This window comes from Rattus norvegicus, chromosome 13 (genome assembly GCF_036323735.1).
Source record: "Rattus norvegicus strain BN/NHsdMcwi chromosome 13, GRCr8, whole genome shotgun sequence".
NCBI classification, from domain to species: domain Eukaryota; kingdom Metazoa; phylum Chordata; class Mammalia; order Rodentia; family Muridae; genus Rattus; species Rattus norvegicus.
In genome coordinates this window covers 37,803,108-37,816,832 of record NC_086031.1, presented here as the reverse complement: position 1 = coordinate 37,816,832, position 13,725 = coordinate 37,803,108, and the positions used below count along the sequence as shown (strand labels likewise).

At 39.4% G+C, this 13,725-nt stretch overlaps 1 protein-coding gene across 4 annotated transcripts in view; it reads left to right on the top strand.

Annotated features, from left to right (window-relative positions):
• Dpp10 (dipeptidyl peptidase like 10) overlaps nt 1-13,725 on the top strand; it is a 1,676,457-nt gene that overhangs the window by 1,005,155 nt on the left and 657,577 nt on the right. For all 4 annotated transcript variants that reach the window (NM_001415116.1, NM_001415117.1, XM_063272512.1 and 1 more), the window contains exon 2: nt 9,765-9,879. In NM_001415116.1, coding sequence (NP_001402045.1) covers nt 9,765-9,879 — 115 coding nt within the window. The remainder of the gene's footprint in view (nt 1-9,764; nt 9,880-13,725) is intronic.

The window sequence follows — 13,725 nt, the reverse complement described above, 5'->3', positions numbered from 1 at the left end:
ATGGATGCACCTAGGTAGGAGGTCTGGCATTTTGCTTTGAGGCCCAGAAAATGTGATGTTACACATGTTTGATGGATCTATCTCTAGGGCACAGGCTCCCAGTTACAAAAGGCACACCGAGTAGACATGGACAAAGAAGAAATGTATAATTAAATAGAAATAAATTTGACCACACAGACTATAGTCTAAGACTAAGTCTCCTGTTTATTCTCTAGTTTTTTAGGGAAGCTAGGACAGCAATTTCAAATAATTCAGTGACCATGAAAGCAGTATAGGGCTACATCATTTTACAACTGGATATGCCGGGATATGAACCTAATATTTTCTTCGACTTGTGATTTTTAAAGAGGAACATAATCGTTTGGGGAATCACAGTGTAGGGTAGTTCCTGATTTCAATTCCCTTTTCAATCAAACAGCCTTTCTAGATATTTTCAGGCGCATTGTAGTATCCTAACCCATTCCTTTCTTTATATATTGGAAGCAATTTGCAGCGGTTTGCTTGTTTCTGCATGTCTCCTATGTGTGTGGGTTGTGTACATGTACATATGTGCCATTTTCATCACTCTATTTTTTTGAGACAAAATATCTCACTGAACCCACCTCCTTTCACTGCTTGACTAAACTGACTGGCTAGCAAGCCACAGAGCTCCTTTTGTTCCTTTCTTTCCAGTGCCGTGCGTGGCTATTATATGGGTATCAGGGATCGAACTCAGGACCTTTCGCTTTCAAGACAAGCATTTTACTGACTGCGCTATCCATCGGCCCCTGTTTTGTTCTTTTATCTCATTATTATATAACCATGAAGTTTAGATAGGCTTTTGGTAAAAAGTGAATAGAGAAGATTTGTTCACTAAGAAATGAGAGAATTTAGGAACATGGGGTAGTGGTAAAGAAACACATATAATAAGCAGAAATACAAGCAGAATACGTACTTGGTAGTAAACAAAATATTTGTGAGAAAGAGACTGAGGGATTGTATTCCAGTTTTATTTCTTATAAAGACTCATGCATGATTGTTGCTATTGTTTGGATGTAGTTGTTTCCCATCCATATAAAAGATGAACATCAACTTTGAGGAGCATTGAGATCTTTAAGGAAGATGGATGCTTTTCTAGTTATGGTAAGCCCATTTCCCTGGATACCTGTATTCTTCCTCACAAACCCATGTCCCCATATTATTCTATTTTTCCATCTCATCTTAAGTTGGGCCGACCCAAAGTACTAATAGAAGCCCTTCCTCCTCCAGTCCTTCAGCACTTTCAAATAAAGAACTTTAGTCATGATGTAAGAAGCTTCAGCTATTTTCTTAGAGCCTCATAAAGCTAAATAAAACAAACACTGACCTTGGAATCTGCTCATCTGTTCTCTTATATCTCCTCTCTTCTCATTCTCCCTCCTTCCCCTTCCCTTCCTTATCCTCTTCTTCTTCTTCTTTCTACGCCCATCGATCCTTCTCCAGGATCACACTTATGATACCCTGGCATCGAAGTTACTGACAATAATGGTGATTATCTTGTTTCCACCTCCCCAGTGCTTGGATTATATACCTACACCACTACACCAGGTTTACTCCTCCCTGTTCTTAAAGAACTTGGCACAGTGGTAGAGGTAAAACTTGATGCCAAGTGCATTGATTGCCTCTGACAGCCAAATAGAAGGCAAGAGATAAAAAAAAATTATGACATGAAAAATAGCAAAAAAAAAAGGGGGGGCTGGAGGAAAGGCTCAGTGGATAAGAGCACTTGCTGCTCATACAGAGGACTGGGTTCATTTTCTAGCAGCCAAATCAGATGGGTCACAACTGCCAAGAACTCTGGTTTCAAGGGACCCCTTTTTGGCCTCCTTAGATGCCCAAACATATATGCACATACATATACATAAATTTAAAAAATTAAAATTAGCAAAGTAGTATACTCTTGAAGGAAAAAGCACCCATGTACCCTATGAGTCTCTATGTCAGGCACTGCTACTTTGTTCAACTCATTTGAGGAACGACAGACTGTAGTGGATGGAAGGCAGGAAACTAGGTTCACAGAATTGATTTGACAAGTGATTCCATAAGGATCACCAAGATGTGTTGAATAAACTACAGGGAGATCTCAGGGAGCCTAGGGGTTAACATTGTAGCAGTCAATGAAAGGGTTTTTCAAATCTAGGGACAAAAGGCAATAGTGGGTGATGATGATGATGATAACAATGATGATGATTTGGGTGATGATGATGGACACACATTAATAAGACGGTTTTATATCTGATATTAAAGATGAACCACTTTTGTGTGTGTGTGTGTGTGTGTGTGTGTGTGTGTATAATTATAATTGCATAACTCGTTAAGCATTAGTAGTACTGTGAATACAGTCAAGCAAGGAGAATGGAGCTAGCATGGAGGTCATACACTAACTAATAGGTAAATTAGCTGTTTCATATTTGTACCTGGAATGATTCTTATTTTGTACCTCCCTTTTCTGTTTGTTTTTGGTTTTATTTTATAAAGAGTATTTCAAAATCGTTATTTATAGTTTAGTTCCTTGAATTATAGTTGCAAACTTTATCTTTTAACAAATATCATGTAGGGTCACGGGAGAGTGGGATGGCTCACCGAGTAAGGTACTTGCTGTTCTGAGAACCTGAGTCCTGACTACCAGCCTTATTTTAGGTTCTGTGGGACTCCATGCCTCAAAGTAATAAGGTGGAAAGTGGTAAGACAGGACACCTGATGTCCTCTTGTGCCCTTGGAACGGACACACACATACACATGGCGTGTATACATACATACACATGCGTCCTGTAAAAATCACAAATGAGAACAGAAAAAACGATCAAGTCTACAATGATATGTTTATTCATTTTAGTGGTTTACTTGGAAGTTTTATGCTTACGTGTTTATGACAGAGAAGGTTACAACAGAATCAGCTATAAAACACCACCTTCTGTGAATGCTGGTGTTATGCTAATAAGCATCAACACAAAATGAGTCATTTCTCCTAAACCAAACAGTGCTAATTTTACCGCAGTGACAGACTAGGGTTTGTTATCTTGTCTTAGCAGATGGGTCCTCGCTCCCTAGTGCCTCCTCCAATAGGCAGACATTAGATAGCATTTGTTCTCCTCTTTTGGAATATAACAATTAAAAAATAAACAAAAAAATAAAATAATACAATTAATTTAAACAACCTGTGGTCTTTTAATTCCTGCCAAAGGACACTTTGGATCAGTTTTCGGCTGAAGAGATATGGGGGACAATCTATTTTTAAATTGTAGAACGGAGGGGAGATTCGAGGGACTGTTGAGAATTTTGGCTACTCTATACGGAGACTGGGGAAAAAGAAGGCTCTCTTCCATCCATGAATGGAAACATTGACTGGCTTTGGGGCTAATCTTTGCCTGACTTCCCCACACAAAACATTTTAGCCAGAGGAGCACTGCTCTAAGCAGGGCATACATGATGCATGCTGCAGACTTACAAGAGAAATTAAGACCCACCTTATATTTATTTAATTTTTTCTGGTCTCTGGAAATTCTGAAAAAAATCTTTATTCTAGACTTAAATAAAGGTCTCTGTAATCTTCTTTGTTCTTGACTGTATGATGAGTGTACTTATCTGTTATTTCTCTGTTAGAGTTGACTGTGATCACCAGAGCAGTGGGCAAGTGAACACAAAATATAAAACTTTAACCTAAAGGATCATACGATGCCGATCTATAGAGGAGAAATGTAATTTGAGATTTTCTTTCTTTTTGAATACCTGCATGGAGCTGATTAACATTTTAATAGCAAAAGCAATAAAAATAATTAAAAGCACATTTAATATCTGTTCTGCCTCATTTCATTAATTTCTGATTCTGTCCCCTACCCCCCCACTTGGAGAAAGGATATAATTTGTACCTTACCTTTAGCTCTCTCCTCAGGGTACTGAATTCCTTTACCTAAACTACATCAGTCCTAGGAAGGGTAATTTCTCCCTTTTAAAATGCAGGATTGAAATTTTATCTTTGAGTGAAATATTTAGCTTTAAGCTATATTATGTCTGGTTTGTTTCAGAGTTAAAATCGTCTGTTTAGTAGGTAAATTTATGTGGAAACAGTATTTGAGGTATAAAAAAACTCTCTCTTTTAATATTGATTTTTGATTCCCAAGAAAGTGACAAATTCTTCTGAAGAAGAGGAAACCTTCCTAACCACAGCCTTTTTTTTTTCCGTTCTGCCTTCTGGGACTTGGCATTTGCTCCTATACTGAGGGGCCAGTCAGATGAAACCAGGAATATCTTGGCTTGCAACCTGTGATGGTAGAGAAGAAGCCAAGTTAGTTAAGATGAGATCAGGTTCACTTCCAACCCCCATCCCCATAGTCTCAGTACCATCTAAAGGTCAGTTCTGTTATGAAGAGCAAATTAATAATGTCAGCCTTGAACTCAGCTCGGAGCTTCAGGGCTCCTTGGCTATCTCCTGCAGTCCTGTTTTGCTTAACCTTTGTTTGGAATCTTAATTTGACTCCTGGGCAATTACAACCTTTAACTTACTAGCAAAAAGCGAAACATATTGAACATTACCTTGAAAAGACAATGGAGGAGTAGGGGTGCTCCAATTGGGGTGACATTAATGTATTTTTCACACTCCACTCTTCCCCTCCTTTAACTAAGGGAGGATGGGAACAGATGTGATCTTTTCCGCACGTCACAATGAACTCCACCAGGGACCTCTATTCTCTGAATTCCTTTCATACTTAACAGCATACTCCATAGAGTTGAGAATTTAAAAAATTATTTCCCTCTTTTCATAGTTTTTAATTAATTAATTAACATCTAAAATGCTGCCCACGCTCTGGTCCCTCTCTCTCAGAGTCCCTCCCCCATACCCCACCCCTTAACCTCTGAGAGAACCACACCACGCCTCCCTCCAGCATCAAGTCTCTGCGGGGATTAGGCCAGTCCTCTCTCAGTGATGCAGGACAGTGCAATCCTCTGCTACTTATGTACCAGGAGCGTGGCCTCTGCCCAGCAGGTGTATGCTCTTTGGTTGGTGACTCAGGCTCTCAGAGCTGACAGGTTGTTGGCACCATTCTTCTTCTTATGGATTTCCCACCCCTTCAGGGCCTTTGAAACTCTTTTCACGTTTAAGGAACTGTTATTATTCCTCTAGAATGTATGCCAATAAGCTCCGCCTTAGGCACTCCCTCCATCTCTCCTTTGTTTTCTTCCTCCCTCCTCCGCTTTCTCCATCCCCTTTTTCCTACCTTGCCTTATTTCTTGTATCCACCTATCAAGGAGTACGTGAAGGCAGCTACCTTAACAATAGCAGGAATCAAACTCAGACTTCAAAAGCCTATGTTTATTTTCGATTGAAAAATGATTTAAAATTCTCCATTTCAAAGGAGCTACCTGTCCCTGCCTAGATGGCAATTCTTTTTTTCCCCTCCATCTTTATTAACTTGGGTATTTCTTATTTACATTTCGATTGTTATTCCCTTTCCCAGTTTCCAGGCCAACATCCCCCAACCCCTCTCCCTCCCCTTCTCTATGGGTGTTTCCCTCCCCCAACCTCCCCCCATTACCACCCTCCTGCCTACAGTCACCTTCACTGGGGGTTCAGCCTTGGCAGGACCAAGGGCTTCCCCTTCCACTGGTGCTCTTACTAGGATATTCATTGCTACCTGTGAGGTCAGAGTCCAGGGTCAGTCCATGTATAGTCTTTAGGTAGTGGCTGAGTCCTGGAAGCTCTGGTTGGTTGGCATTGTTGTTCATATGGGGTCTCGAGCCCCTTCAAGCTCTTTAACCTGCTTTTAACAGAACAGTGGAAAAACCATCTTTAACACGTTGAATTTCCCATGTAATCAACTCTTACGAAGAAAACTAATGTATAGCTGTAATTCTGAGACGTGTACTCTTCTCTGCCCCATAATGCAGAGAACAAGTCACGTGTATTTGTAGGTGTGTTAGAATAATCACTGGTTGAAAACATAAAATAGAGGTTGAAAGCATCTTATAAAATGAACATGTTGAATGTAACACACAGGTATTCCTTGATACACAGTGATGTCTGCAATATTGTTTCCTGCCTAGGTTCCTTGGAGTCAGTTGTAGTCGGGGGCTTAATTCCTTGCAAAGTTCTGTTAATTATTGCTGGAAAGTTTTCCATCCCTTCCCTGTGGATACTTTCTGCGCTGTTCAATAAAGATGGAGTAATGCCCTTTGATAGGGACACACATAGAGACACAGAGAAAGATTCAGAGGAGAGCCTTCACATAGGCACAGACTCAGACTTATACAACAGACAGACCCTGCACAACGGAAGATACAGGGAAAGTAAAATAAAGAATTCAAATCTCAGCTTGCTCTTAAATAGCATCAGGAAGGACTTGGTTTTGTTTCCTTAATGTGACATCGAACCATTATTAGTAATTCTGAGTTTATCATTAATATATTCAAACCAACTGCATTTTGGTGCTCCATGTGAAGAATCTCAAATGTGTTAAATCTACGTAATTCAGCATAAATGTCCTTGGACTACTTGTGGCCAAATCATCCTTGAAACTATTTGCAGTTGAAAATGTGAGCAGCATGAATATAACAAAAACAATTCAAACCAAAATAATTCAAAATATTCAGCTACCCAAGAGGAGAGGGAATGAGTTGGGACAATCTGTTGCCCCATTTGAAATGATTTGGAGTTTTATTGGGTTGGTTTGTAGGAAATGCTGTGTTTGTATTTGCAGAATTAAGCACATAGAAAGGTGAATGGAGCATTAAAGTAAATAAAGGGAAGAGATAAAAGGCAAGGAGTTTTGGTTTGGGACAGCTGGTGACTGTTCAGAACCAGGCTGAAAAATCCAGTGAGATAAATGTTCAGTCTTTAAGATCCAAGTAGTAGTATATCTGTTTAAGTAAGAATGATGATGTTAAAAAGAATTCATCCATTTTTTCAGACATGTGGTTAAAGAAAATGCTTTTTAAAGATTGTGTGTGTGTGTGTGTGTGTGTGTGTGTGTGTGTGTGTGTACATGCACATAGGTATGTGTATAGATGTATTTTATGTGAGCATACATGTACGTACAGGACAGAGGTAAACATATATTGTCATTCCTAAAGATAAAGTTTACATTGTTTCTTTGAGACAGTATCTTTTCTGACCTATGACTCAATGATTTAGCCAGAACAGGTGGCAAACAAGCTCCAGGATCAACTGGTCTTCCCATTTCCAAAACTGAGATTTTAAGAGAATACCTCTACATCTAGTTTCTCTTATATTATGTGAGTACTCTATATCAAACTCAGATTTTCAAGCTTCTTGCTCCAAGAGAAGTACTTTACTGACTGAACCATGTCTCCAAACTTTTCCCTTGGTCCTTGAGATAAGCATTTGTCAACTCAAGGAATATTTGCTGTTTTTTACTCATACCAGTGACCACGCTTGTCCCTGGCTTCTGAGGAGCATGCAGGCATTATCACAGAGAGTTACCCATATTTACTGAAACTCTGTCCAGTAGATTAGCAATCCCCAACCTTCTTAATGCTGAGAAACTTTATTGCACTTTCTCATGATGTAGTAACCCCTAACCATAAAGTTATTTCATTGCTACTTCATAACTATAATTTTGCCACTGTTATAAATTGTAAGTACCTGATATGTGGGATATCTTATATGTAACCCCAAAGGGGTCATGACCCACAGGTTGAGAACAACTGTAGTAGATGGCCTCTGAAAAGTCTGTGTGAATACTAAATTTTAGGGGAGAGTTTGTCATCTGTCGTCATCTTTAGTTTGTGTTAACTGTTCTAAAATGAATGGTGTATGAAAAGCTCATTTGATATATGTAAAACTAAATAAAAATTCACATATGCAAAATAGAAAGAAGTCAGAGAATAAGCGTGGATGTAGATTAAGTCTAGGCAGGAACTCAATATAAGTATGCAGGACACGAGCATGAAGTCCTGAGTTCAGATTCACAGCAAATATGTGAAAAGCAGGATGTGTGTATATGTGCCTTAATCCTTGTGACTTGAGAGGCAGAAACAAGTGGATGACTGAAGCTTGTGGCCACCAGCTTAGCAAAAAGGAAAAGAAAGGTAAGAAATAGCCAATACCACACTCAGTGAGAAATCCTGTCTAAAATATATGAGATGTGTAAGAGACCGATGACCTACTTTGTCTCTCTGTTTTCATGTAGGGGGCATGTGAATCATCCATCCATACACATACATCTCCAGCAAATGCACAGCATTCACACACACACACACACACACACACACACACACAAACACACAAATACACATACACACAAATACACACACATCATTCACACACACAAATACACACACACGTAAACACACACACACAAATACACACACACAAATACACACACAGAGAAACACACACACACACAAATACAAGCATAATTTGAAAAGAGGTATATGGAAATTCACTGTAGTTTTTCCATCACAATGAAAGATAAAGTTGCTATTGTTAGGGTGGTTGCAATGAAAAAGGGAACAACTAACTGTACATCACTTCTTGTGAGTTGATTCCTCTTGATCTCAGCTGTTAACGATGAGTGTGTTTGTGACTGAATTCAAGGTTCAAGGCTGTAATCACAATAATCACTAAGAATCAGTGTCGATGGAATATTTTTAAAGATGTGTTTGTGTATGAGCGTGTGTGTGTGTGTGTGTGTGTGTGTGTGAGAGAGAGAGAGAGAGAGAGAGAGAGAGAGAGAGAGAGAGAGAGAGAGAGAGAGAGAGAGAGAGAGAAATGGAGAGGAAGAGGCAGAGACAGAGACACAGAGAGTGGGGATCCATGGGAGTATGGACATATAGTGCATGTGACAGCAGAATCCAGAAGAGCACATTGGTGCTCCTGGAACTGGAGTTACAGGTGGTTGCAAACTGCTTAAGGTAGGTGCTGGGAATAGAACTAGGGTCATTTACAAAAGCATTAACTGCTCTTAAACCCTGAGCCATTTCTCCAGTTCCAGGTTCTGTGTCATATAAAATTATTTCAATGCAAACCTGGAACTAATTCCAAACGTCTGTATTCTGGACATTGCAAAGTGAAGCTTGTACATTTCTAGGCAGCAGGGTGGAACATAGGTCAGTTGAAAAGTGAGCAGCTCAATCATGTGCACTGTAAGAGGGGTTCAGCTTTACCTCATCCCATACATCTTACCTCCCTGCCAATATCTGTACACTGCCCAGTAAGAGAAGATTTTCAGTCATTGACATAGAAAAACTGATTTAACTGAGTTATTAGACTCCATTTGTTTTTAATGAATGGTGGGAAAACTTCAAAATAAACCTGCTTTGTTGAAAAAAGATGTGCACTGTGTAAAGGATAATGTGTATCATTTCCTTGTTTCCAGTGTTTCCCTTAAATATTTAGAACAGCAGCTGACAGTTCTTCAAGGATAAAAGTGTATTTAGTTCCTTGTGGTGTCTTCCATTGTAGTCATTGTAAATGCAAGTTGACCTTGTTCCACAGCACCTTTGCAGAGTCCTGTGTCCACAGTTAATATATTGGAGCTTTGTTTGCCCCAAGACAGCATGTATAAAGTTCTATTACCTTTTCTGGTAGAGAAAATAGATTGTACTCCCCAAAATATATCCATCCACTTATTATCCATGCATCTTTGAATAATTAAAGAAGTTGCTGAAGAGAAAACTGATTCTAATCAGCTTTCAAACTGTGATCATGCCCGTGCTGAATCTTTTCTTTAAGAACGTATTGCTCCTGGAGCATGTATAATTACAAAACACCTTCTTGGTCTCTGCAGGAACTGGGAAGTAACAGCCCTCCCCAAAGAAACTGGAAAGGAATTGCCATTGCTCTACTGGTGATCTTGGTAGTATGCTCCCTCATCACAATGTCTGTCATCCTGTTAACACCAGGTAATCCATTTCAGTTCCTCTTTTTGAGTGGTGTTATGGTGGATATTTTCATGATGCTTTATGAAGTCACTGGCATGTGGTTTCTTTTGGGCAGATTAATGCAGGCTGGATTTTTGTAAATGCACAATTAGATTATTTGCCTGATGACATGGTAATATTTGTAGCTTGAATACTATGTGGGCATTTAGGGTAAAGCTGAAATATCAGATACATAAAACAAGGATGCTACAGAAGACTCGAGGTCTCCACTACTATTTAAAGATTTATTTTTTGGTTTAACAAATGCCTATGTCATGTGACTCTGTTTTGCACTCTGTGACTTATAGTAATTGTATTGCAAAGCACCTGGAACTTGGAATGAATCCATATATCCTTCAAGTAGATCATACGTGAACAACTGTGTTATAAAACAGTATCCCACAGAAATGAGTAAATGACCAAAGTACAGAAAAATATACAAAATGATGGAGCTGTATAGTGCTAAACGCAAGAATACAAACCATGAACTTTATGTATTATGCATAAGCATTTATATAAATATCATTTATATGGCATTCTCAAAAAGAAAGGGCAAAATTAGGCCTTGCAACTGTTAGGGAATGCTCAACTAGCATGCACGAGACCCTAGATCCAATACCCAGCTCTATGTAAATGGGCAGTAGTGGTGCACGGCCATAATCCTTTCAACTAAGGGTAGATTTGCAAAGGTCAGAAGTACATAATTGTTTATGGCTAATAGGCTGTACAAGATACACAGGACCCCAGAGAAACAAACTCTTAAGGGAGAGCCTCAGTTTGAATCTGGTAACAAAGTTGTCCTCAGCGTTGACTGAGTTGGTTCTGAGGTCCTTTGGAAACGCAGTAGCTAAACTAATAGTTCCTTTTGGCTTTTGTTGTTGGCTGAAGATGAAAACATGCCAGGTGGAACTGCACTTATGTGTATGACAACCTGTATATGGACAAAGAACATCTGAAAGGGTAGAAATTCTATCAGCAGAGAGCGATCAGAACATGGAGGTCTTTTCCCTTTGTCTCCTTTGTTTCTGGTATCTTGAGACTTTAGACTGATGGGGAAGCAGTAAAGAGGAGGCTTCACAAGCGCAGTGTGTGAGTCAGATTTTTCCAGGAAATTGTTTCTCTCTCATTTCTTCAGTTACCTTTCCGCCCTCCTTTTGTATCCCTCCTTCCCTTTCTCAGTCTCTCTAAGCATCAATCAAAACTATCGACTATTTACATTTGGTAGTTTACATGCTCAGAAGTCAATATTTTTACAAACATAGAGTTTTCAATGAGTAATGTCCCAGCGATAAACTTTGGACATGGTCCTTTAGCTAGTTTAATGTGGCAATTTTCATGGACAGAGTTCTCCCATGGGCACTACTTTAATTCCTAGGCGTTATATTGTGCTTTGGTAGGGGTTAATAAGTGAAGCAGAGGTAAGGCTCCCTAAGCTATCTGCCAGAAAAGCATAAGGCAACACACTTCTGTAGCTCACATGGGTGTCTTCTGCAAAGAGGAGATACACAGGTGTGCTCTGTGTTATGCAAATATATTCATTTCTGGAATAGATTTATGTCCTTAAGTCCATAGACTGACATCAGATGTCTTCTTCTATTTTCTCCCTTATTAGCTAGACAGAACCTTTCAATTGACCCCAGAGCTTACCTTAACAAAGTTGTGACCTGTTGCTAAGTGTGTTACATTTAAACACATAGCTACCCCACCACCAACTTCACCATTATCTAAGCCACATAAAGAGAGTGAACTTATTTCCCATTAAACAAAATGTGATTAACAGGGGCTCCATTTCGTAGTCATTTACTCATGTAATTATAGTGACTAATTACACAAATGACAGTTATCAATCACGCCAATGGGGGACTTGGTGAAATATTCCATCTTTATAAAAATATTGACTTCCAAAATATGTAAACTATCAAAAATAAATACTTCATAGTTTTTATTTATCCTCTGGAGAGGCTGAGAAAGGAAGGAAGGGAGCCAGCAAGAGAGGGAAGAAGAAAGATAGGTAATTGAAGAAATATGAGAGAAAACCCAATTTCCTGGAAAGATCTGGCTCACCCGGCATGCTCCATGGAGCCTCCCCCTCACAGCCTCATTCCTGCATCTGTGGTTTGGTGTAATTGAGCAATGCGATGGCTCTAATAAGTGACTGCAGCGTGCCAAGAAGCTCCGCTCCAGGAAGATGAGCTTCTGCTCAGATGGTGTTTCGCTTAAACATAAGAATTTGAGCATAATTACAAAAAATGAACCATTTGCTTTTGCGGTCTTGAATGCATGCCTATTTCCCAGATGCAGAACAAAAACTGGTTACACAATTTTTATGCTTCTTTTGGACTCATCCTTTCAATCTGATTCTACTCCCTTTGCTCAGCGGCTCACTCAGGTACCTTCCCAACTTAGCAACTGTAATACATAGATGCATGAAAAGGGGAATTATTAGAGTGGCTTGCACAGTATGGTCCAGGAAGTCAAAGATGGCTCTGTGACACTGGAAAGGTACAAACGGGTAGTTGCACTGTCCGAATCTGGTGCTGAAGGCCTGGAGGATTTGTGGATAACTGTTGGTTTCCAATGTCTATTGGAAGCCCAAAGAAGGTGGTTCTAATTATCAGCAAAAGGAGGCTGTAGGAATAGGATAGAAGAACTTACTGCATGGGGAGAAGGTAAACTCTGGGCTCAGTTGAAAGCTCCCATCTCACTGATAAGGAGGAGAATGGAAGGAGACATCTGATGTCAATGTAAGGCATCCAAACCTTTATGCATACATATGTGGTTATGGTTACATACATTGAAACACACACACACACACACACACACACACACACATTACAACATACACAGGAAAATCATTTGATAGGTAAATGTGAAGATTAAACCATATTATAGATGTTCTGGTATTGTCTGGACATCCTGCTGTTTTAAATATTAAATATGTAACTTTTTCTTCCTGTGACACAAACACATAAGTCTAGAAATTCTCCTACCCCCAGTCCAAATACTGAATTGCATATGACACTAACCATACAACTGAAATCAACAGTTATTGTTTTAATTTATAATTTTTCCACTTGGAAAGGGGGAGATGGCAAAGGGAGATAACAAAGAGAGATGGCTGTGTGTGTGTGTGTGTGTTTGTGTGTGTGTGTGTGAGAGAGAGAGAGAGAGAGAGACAGAGAGAGACAGAGAGACAGAGACAGAGACAGAGAGACAGAGACAGAGACACAGAGAGAGAAGCAGAGAGATAGAGATTTACACAGAGATAGAAAGAAACAGAGAAAAAGAAGCAGAGATACAGAGATATACAGATACAGACACAGCATGACAGAGATAACAGATAGAGGCTACACACAGAGAGAGTTCTCAATGAAAAAGACAACAGAGCGAGACAGAAAGACACAAAGACAGACATGGGGTTTTCTGGGCTATGAGGTGATCCTTTGCTTTTGTAGTTATCATAAAAATGACTGTCGCATAACATAGTAAGAATAACTGCAGCTATAACAATGGTGGTCAGTCTACAGCAATATACAAACCTAGTTTAAACACACTCTCTTTGCGTCATTTTCACTGTGAAAAAAGTTATATTTAGGTTTTCATGAGTGAAAGCATACAGGAGATTATCTAGTCTGAGAAATTATTCAGAAGCTGCTTTTCTCAAAATAGCCTCCGAGCCTGTAGGTAAGTGCTGAGGAATGCAAGCCTATATCTAGAGGAACACATGTTCATTGTAATTGTGGCTTGATTGCAGATTTTATTACTGAAGTAATTTCAGACAGGTGCCTGAGTTGCCAGCTTGTAGGAATCTTCTGTGCCTTGTGAAGA